Here is a 9301-nt window from a genome sequence, read left to right on the forward strand (position 1 = left end):
TACAACTCGCGTATTTATCTTCTAAATTAAAAAAATGAACTTTTACTTTGATGTCGCGATAATAAATATTGTGTGTCCCTGAAACAAGTGCTCGAGCGTCTGGTTGTGTGCCTCTGTGCCGGGCAGAGCCCTCGTGCGGTTCACTGAGTGTGGGGTCTTTGTTTCTTTGCTGGTATGAGCATGATGCTTTCAGATTACACACAGTCTGCCTAATGGTCGGGCCAGCTGGGCCGCGATATTTAGTGTCACATACCGCGATGTAGCCGGACATCGGGGGAACAAGCCGACAGCCAGAATACCGCAACACAACACTTATTTATTTTTGCTAATCTCTGCAGCTCCCCGGCGCCTCAAGTCTAGAGCGAGACACTCGAAAGCACACATGAATATATGCAGATTCGCAGGTGTGCGGCTGTGAAACATCTACAGGGCGAAGGTGACGGATTTTAATGCAATTTATCAGCCATGGGAGGGCGGCCTCTTTGATGTTTGTGTTGATTGACAGCGTGGTAGCTACAGCGACCGCCTGGCTGGCGCCGTCTACGATAGCAAATATACACACAGTGAATGGGTGACGTCACAGCCCTGGCGCCAGTCTGTCGCGCTTCGCCGCCGCTGATTGTAGAGTGTAGAGCTATTAATCACCTGCCACCTCTCACTGCGAGTGACAAGAGGGGTTTATACAAGACTCTACTGCTCTGTGTGGAAAAATAGCTGTAACCTTCCAAATATATGATCCAACCTTCCCAAAAATATTTCTATGTCAACTGTTGAAAAAAATATGACATTTTAAACGCTGATACTTCGTCTATGTGTTGAAAGTTGAGCCTGGGAAAAAATTGGAGGAGGTGTGGCTTGAATTGATAAGCTTACGCAGTCCTACGTTTTGATTGGTTCAAACAATACGGAGCTTTAGAAACCAACCCAAGCCGCTGTTGATTGGTCCGCTCGGAAGGCGGAGCTTAGCGGTCTGCCTTGTTACAGTGGATGGCTCTGTAGACAGTGGCGGTGTATATAAGGCTGGCCAACCCACCTTGACCATACACTCAACCGAGCTCGTAGTATTCGGACGTGCTTCTCAATTCCGTGATCTACTACTACTTACCTCGAGTTACTACTACCTACCTACATCATGAAGGCTGTTGTTGAAACGTGTGTCCGTGCTGACTTTGGAGTCAAGGACATTAAAATTACCAAGCCAAGGATTGAGGATTCCGAAATGTCGGCGTGTTTCCACAAACTGAAGGAGCTGGTTCCGTCAGTACCCCAACACAAGAGGATCTCCAAGGTAGCGCTTCTCCAACATGTCATTGACTACATCCTTGATCTGGAGATAACCCTTGAGAAACACCCTGCGATGGCATCTATCCCCCCACCCCTTGCTGCCGTCTGCCGCTCACCACTGGCAGAGAAATCGGATCTAAACGCCCAAATTGAGGTAACTATCAATGTTATTATTTGATTGTTGATGACCGCTATTCTTATCAAGACTTGACTCGTATCGCATCCTGTGTCTATTATCCTGGTCTTGGTGTACACGTCAGTTGTCTCATGTTAGATCAGTGTATTTACATGTTCTGACTGAACGTTCGATAAATCGATCTGTCGCTAAATCAAAAGGGCTTGCCTTCGATTCGTTTATTGAAGTGCAGTCTTAAACCGCAACTTTGATTTCATAAATCTTATTGACTTCGTACTTAATCTCAGAAATCATAACGTTTTTCATGAAAATCAGGGCAGGAAAATGGCTTCTAGCTTGCTTCATTATTATTTTATGTTGATAACCAGCAGCTTATGGATTATTTGGCCTCGTTTTCAGCCTGCTTGCGATATTCTAATGGATACAGCATCGAGCGGCATGTGCGATCTCCGACCTCCGTCCAAATAAACATCATGCGGTCACTTTGGATATCGAAGGACAAATTAAATGGTGAGTACAACTGAGCGATACATATTTAGTCTGAAACAAAGCGAGTGGAGCGAGCGGTCTGTCTGGCCAGCTGCACAAGCAGGAGGGAGTAGCGAGATAGTTGAAATATTTGGCAGGCCGTTGTGGCGACTGACTGGCGCCGGCAGTTGTGGGAGTGTCTCTCGGCGAGGAAACAGGTGTTAGGGTGCTGTCTCAGTTGGCTAACTAGCTAGATTATAACCAGATACAATTACACAAATAATTTCCTTGGTAAACAATATCTTTGTCCAGATTCTTATAGACATATTCATTCATGTTTTTTTGTTGTGGCCGGTGGCTATAATATTTTTGTTGTCCTGTTTTCAGCAGAAGTCTCTCTGTATCATCCGTGCTGACAGGATAACCTGACGGACAGTGGGACAGAGCGACACTCGGCGTTCCTCCACACACACACATACACGGAAGGAATACGCTATACACGCACGTGCAGTCGGCCCGACCCCACGGGCTGCTAGGAGATGTGAGGCCGACGTGGCCATCCCAAGAATCATCAGCAGCCGGGACATCGACGACAACTGTGGCAAGGATGAACCTTGTTTCTCCCTGCCTGACCGGTGGGCGACGTGACTACATCCGCCATTACCGGTCCTGAACCGGAGTGAGTGGACATTCGGACTACCATCAACATCACGGCTGGGACAGCGTGGACAAACGCACCAGGAGATTACATACGACGTTCCCAACGACTTTGTCGTGATAGACTCTATCGAAGACTCTTGTATTTTTTGTAAGATACTGTTGTTGAGTTTTGTTATTGAATTGTTGTTACCCACTGTTGGACGTTGTATATACGTTATATGGATCACAATACAAAATGTGCAAAACAAGTGCGTCAATCCGTGTGTTATATTTCCTCCCGGCAGACCCAGTCATGATGTCGGTTCCAGTTTCTCCGAATAACTATTTTCTAATAAAATAGTTACCAATAAGAAATGTTCCCTGAAAAATAGTGATTTCCCCGCTGTTGCAACACGTACTGGATGTAGCAAGGCGGATACACATTGCGGGGTTGCAGTTCTTCCGCCACCGGGTCAGTACAGTGAGCAGCTTTCCACAATACAACTGGCATGGCGAATTATCACATTTCAGGGACATCGTACTGGGGTCCAGTCGTGAATATTACTTCTGTGTGATTGGGAATGGTCAGCTAGGCTTGGGTTTACATTGAAACCAATCACCGATTTACATGAGTGATGTAAGGGAGGTCTATCACATCCAATAGGGTACGCGTTAAAGTACCTCTCAAGCCATAGCAGCTCTTGTTTTGTTTATCACGCTTGGGTCATGGCTCTCTATTGACGTGCAGGTGTGCAGAGTATTCCCCAATCATCAAGTTTGGGGGAAGCCATCACACGACTAATTAATTGAGCGATCGCTGTCAGGTGTGTCAACCACAGGTGAGAAGGAGTGAACGCTTCGCTGATTACAGGTGGGCTATCACAACACAGCGATCTGTGAGATACCCGTCATACAAGTCGCCAGGTGCAAGGCCCACTAATCTACTGTAATCAAGGCGATTATTTGATCTCGATAACTTGAAATTAATTAACGGTGTCAAACCGATAAATCGTATCTTAACTTCAGGTGTTGAAACATACTTGTAGAAAATGCAAAATGTGAAAATGAGACTTGGGATTGGAATTGTGGACTATACTGCCATGACTCACAATGGAGTGCGTTGGTTACAGCCCCGCAACACTGGTTGAAACACGCAATTCCAATATATATTATATGAAGTGAATTTTAAAACATGTAATATTTAATTTTTGCTGAGTACCCCATCTTAACACAAGGAAATTATGACCTCCACCATTAACGAAGCTATAAGGGACGTGTATAGTGTTGAGGCAATTACCCAGCGGATACTGGCGGAGGGAGTGGGAGAGGCCCGGGGTTGGAGCGCGGATATCCCCGTGTAAGTAGGCCTTCCTTCTATACACGGAATCAGATTTATAATAAATAGCCCGACGCTGAAAACGTTTCACGATGAAACACGAAACCCTTATGTTACAAATTAACCAGGAAATCGAGTTAAGTTGGAATATTTCAAACCATGTTGATTTTGTAAATAGACAAGATTTTCAGTCAAGTGAGTGTGCCGGCTGCTGTGTGTACGTGACAGGGACACTCGACGCCATCACAAAAAATCCTCCCAGCTTTACACGTTTACAGAAATCGATTCTGAGTCCTACATAATACATACAGAGTTAACAGACAGTGTGAGACTGCATTCCCTTATAATTGTGGAAGCACCATATCCAGTGTCCACTAAAACGTAGTTTCCTACATATGATTTCGGCTTTAATGAGACCAGCCCACCTCAATAAAGCCACGCTAAGCACGATCCTGTCCTAACAAATGAGATTGACTATTGTCCTCCGCAGCCACTACTACATCAATTAGCTCGCCAAGCAGAACCATTTTCTTTAGAAACAGATAACAATAAACAAGCTGATGACAGCCAGCTAAATCACATCATGTCAAACAAGGCGTGTATTGTCTAAACATGCAGCGAGAAGTCGATAGTCAGCCAGTGTTCCATATGACCCAGCCAGCCGTGGGGGGAAGGGAGGGACCCTCCGCTATTCCCCAGACGCTGGGTAATACACGGGGCGTGTCCGGGGTCGGGATCGGTGGGGAGGTAACCCTGGCGATGGGACACAGGATGTTTCCTTGACGATGACAACACAGGCGGGAGTCGGTCTCAGGCTCCACAAGCTCGTGATTTTTCCGCATTGCGCCAGATAGACCGCTGTGCACCACAAGCGGAAAAGATTTAAATACGTGATCTGATGAACTAATTACAGACTCGTAAACCAGTTACAACCATATCCTTGACACTTGCACGCACTGTGGGGTTCTTAAACACAAATATAATCCAGAAATATTTTACACTGTAAAACCATGGACTAAAAACATGGATAATATAGTACAGTAGTTGCAAGTATAGTAGTACAAGTAACACGTATTCTGTTTCAAGTCCTGCCACCATTACAAATTATCGAACAAAAATATTTGTTATTGTTATTTCAACCCAGCTAAAATTATTAGACGAAATTTCATAAGTTTATTGTTTGTATTTCTGTCCGAGCGTATACGGCATAAGACGCGTGTGTGGACTCGGTGAAATGACTGGATTTCTGTAAGTATAATAGTTCTCAGGGAATTCTTCGTAGAATTGCGGGTTTGTAGCTATCAAAACAAGAATGGCAGGAATTTAAATCTGTTCTGTTTTCAACACAAGGTGTATTGAAAGTTTCACCTCTTATATATTATCAGTCAGCAAGATCGAAATTACCATTCTGGGCAGGTCTATGGCCGTGACGTGACTAGTTCCAACTACCGTAGCGAGGGCTGCGTGCCGCAACTAATAAACAGTCGCACTGCTTGTATCTGATACCACCTGGTCGTGGAACCGAACAGAGGTTACAGCCAATGTAGGTGGTTACAGTGGAGTAATGGTGGTTACAGTGGAGTAATGGAATATAGGTGGTTACAGTGGAATATGAGGGTAACCATGGACTATAGGTGTTCCAGTGGAATACAGGTGGTTACAGTGGAAAATTGGGTGTTACAGTCAAATGTGAGGTAACAGTGGAATGAATATAAGCGGTTATAAGGAATAGCGGTTACAGCGAATATCTGTGGTTACAGTGGAATGTAGAACAAGAGATTATTGAGGGTAAAAGAGGAGCAAAGGTGGTTGCAATGGAATATAGAATACATATTGTGTTGTATTATTTACTTCAGCATAGCTGCTACAGTGGAACTGTTTAAAAAAAGAAGAATATTTTTTACAAGTATTTGGCGAATAAGCAATACTTAATAACAAAACATTAATAACTCTCTTAACCCAAAATGTAATTTCTCTCGAAAGCTGTATGAAATCTTTCACATCGGAAAAGGGTGTACATGTGCAGTTCGGATTCAATTTCACGTTTGACTTTCCTTATTAAGCTTGGATTTGTGAAAAGATATATTTGGAAAGCCGCTTAGATGCGTGCCTTGAGTTGTGAAGCCACATTGTAGTATGCTGGTGCACGAGCGCAGCGATATGTACCGCCCCACCATACGCCACACGAATTTATTTACCAGTGATATTTATTCAGCTGAAAATTGTTTCCAAATCACATTGTCACACAATTACTAAAGAATGCAGGATATATGTTGAGTGGGTAAAGCTCACTTTATAGTGTTTATAGTGTCATACTTGCGTTTATATTTACACTGGGAAACAACACGAACATATTTGTTGGTATACCATGTGTATATACGCCCATTGGACAATACCACATATATATATATACTACTATACTTTGTGTATATATACACAGTGTACAAGGTGGGACAATTGGCTTTATGCAATTTCATCTATTATTTAAGGTCTGAAATATCAAAACAAAATCTAATCAACCAGTTGTGTTATTGACATAAAATAATCAGAAAAAAAGAAAATCATACATTTTGAATGTTACAGTTTGCGACGGAGATTGAATAGATTGCCTCTGATGGAGGACTGTTTTGCACTATAGCGAGGCATAACCGGCAACTTGATCTTGCCCATACCTGACTTAATGGGTGAAGTCACGCTCTCATTTGCCTGTAATTAACATTCCGTATATAGATGTCGAGATCTTTACTTATTTATGAGCCACGCATGTGTTGTATATGTTCAAGCAGACATAAAGGTATACACAAGATACTCACCCCTACAGTTAAAATGTCAAACAAAAATGTACAGATTATACCTGGATCACATACCGTTTTCAAGCATAAACGTTCAGCGCAATAACACGAACACAATCTATATACATGTATTGTATTGTAGAAATTCTATCATGAATATACCATTCCAATTGAAACATTTCAATTTTGAATACAGTACGGTGGGAAATAGTTCACTGACATAGAACACAAAAATACACATTTCACACCACAATATGCATACATATATAAAACCCGTTCCAATGTAAGTTTAGATATTTCAAGTTGGTTGCGGTCTGACGAGTTAGATGCTGCGATTGTGTCCAACTTCCAATGGCCATCAGGACTTGTCATATTTGCCCGATCAACACAGAAATATGTTACACATTCAACATTTCTAATCGTAATATCAACTCGTCAGTGCTACATTTCAGGGCGTGTTTAACTCGTAGACAGTCTCTTAAAGTGTACAACACGTTTTACTAAAGATTTAATCAACATGAAATAATATTCTTTAAACGCAATCCTTTGCGAGTAGTCGTATGCTTGCAAGAACGAAGTAAGGGAGATAACTGTGTCCCATGTACCCAGTTTGGATGATGGTGTTTAGTTTAAAACTGAAACGTGAACACCCGTGTAAAGTTGACGGAACGCCGAGATCGATCCCTCTAAGCTGAAGTACAGTAATGCTTTCATTTCATTTATTAAATACACTAGCATGAATGTGAAATATACGTTTTGACACTAATTACTACCATTTCAGAAAATATGTGGAGTTTTGGCAGCGAACTAATATTTTCTTGGCACAAAATATATTTAGAGTCGAATATATGTTCAGTATTAACTCCTCGTAAATTGAGAAAGAAGGAAAAATTATCTTTCAACCGAATATCCTAGCCTACATCATAGTAACGGAAACTGTAGAAAATCTCTTGGAAACCTTTCATATATTAATTTGGATTTGTAATTTTGTGTAAAATATGTCCAAAAACAAGAAGAAAAGAAGGAGAAGCATATTCATGTCATTATTACACATCTATATACAACCAAACACTATTTATAATATTTGTAAATAACTTCCATATGAAATAAGCTATCGTGATATTTGCTAAAATAATTTTATTTCAACCTATGCTTATAAATTCATTAGTATTTATCAAATGATACACTTAAACTACGAGCATGAGCGTTTTCCCCTTAATCAGTATTAATTGTGTAGTTCTAGTACTTCGAGAGTTCTTTTCGCCCTCTTACTTGGCAGTTTCTAAACGTGTATATATACAGTAATTATCACATATATACTTATCTAACATTTTCTTATTAAAACACAGCTTGTTGGTTGTTTACTTCACAGGAGGTTATCGAATTGTTATCACAAGTGAGTTAGAAAATACACATTTCACAGATACTTAATTACCATTTTGGTTTATAGTTGAACTGGAAACATTTACCGTTATTTGACAACTAAATCTGACTTCATGAATGCATTCTGACCCACTGTCCTCTCTAAACATTGTGTTAGTGGCGCTTGTGAAGGGAGTTTATATCAATTCTCATATAAAGTTGTGTTAACCTTACTTAATCAGTTCATCAGAAACAAAATAGAGCGTTTTTTCTTTTTAAATGATGTGTCGTAGCTTATCAAATAATAAATTTAACATTAAACCACATACAAACAATTAGAATTAACAAAACAAGCCAACAAAAAAGGCTTCACCGTTTTTAGCTAAATTTTTTCTCTCATGGAAGATAGTTTAACAGTTTGATTCAGTGTTGTATTCCAAATAGATCACCACTTGGTACTTGACATGTTTCCCAACTGCAATAATCTAATGTCACGTGAACTGAATTCACACAATTCGCCATTGGTAAATATCAATAATTTAACTTCACATGAACTGAATTAAAATAAGTTTTCAACGGTGCATGCGACAGACACAGCTGAGTTATTTTATTTGAGCAACACCGACCCACTATTATATTTTATTATACATTCTCGATCGTGTTTGGTTTTGGTAAACATTTTTACTCATAATACAGTTTTCTCCAACATTACCATATTTCTACATCGGTACTGACAATCTCTAATAGTCCATGTGATCTTCTTAAGCATTTTCCTTCATCAGAAAATGTTTTTACTCTGATATTTAATGAACGTTATTTGTCTCCAGTGGTATGTTTTCTGCTTTTTTTAAGGATTAACAAATGAAAACAAAAGGATCTCAGGATTGTCTTTTATCGTCGTATGAATAGGTGAATCTCACTGACAGTTAGCAGCGAGATGGTGTGGGCACATGTTTGGATGCAGATCCGCGAGACGTCCCTGACGTCGCGGACTAGGTCAATGTGCTGGTCCATGTGTTGGTCGATAGATTCAAAGATTTTGCAAATATAGATTTGATATATCAACAAAAAAGGTCATATAGGATCTTTTCAGTGAGGAAACGTCAGATATTTATAATTAATCCAGCATCTCGATTTTATGACAAACAGATAAACCTATTGTCTTTCCAAATTTATGTACTTCTAGACAGGTAACAGAACTGATGCACCCTCAGACAGGTAGCAGATGCACCTCTAGACAAGTAACAGAACTGATGCATCTCTGGACAGGTAGCAGATGCATCT

At 40.7% G+C, this 9301-nt stretch overlaps 1 protein-coding gene across 1 annotated transcript; it reads left to right on the forward strand.

Moving 5' to 3' along the window:
• The first annotated feature begins 1132 nt into the window (after positions 1 to 1132).
• LOC124263957 (DNA-binding protein inhibitor ID-2-A-like) lies at positions 1133 to 2317 on the forward strand. The gene is made up of 2 exons (XM_046698684.1): positions 1133 to 1438; positions 2276 to 2317. Exons 1-2 carry the CDS (start codon positions 1133 to 1135, stop codon positions 2315 to 2317), a joined length of 348 nt encoding a protein of 115 aa, XP_046554640.1.
• The last annotated feature ends 6984 nt before the right edge of the window (positions 2318 to 9301 follow it).

The sequence above is a fragment of the Haliotis rubra genome, unplaced genomic scaffold, assembly GCF_003918875.1.
Source record: "Haliotis rubra isolate DU_JTF1 unplaced genomic scaffold, ASM391887v1 Scf90, whole genome shotgun sequence".
In the NCBI taxonomy this organism is placed as follows: Eukaryota; Metazoa; Mollusca; class Gastropoda; order Lepetellida; family Haliotidae; genus Haliotis; species Haliotis rubra.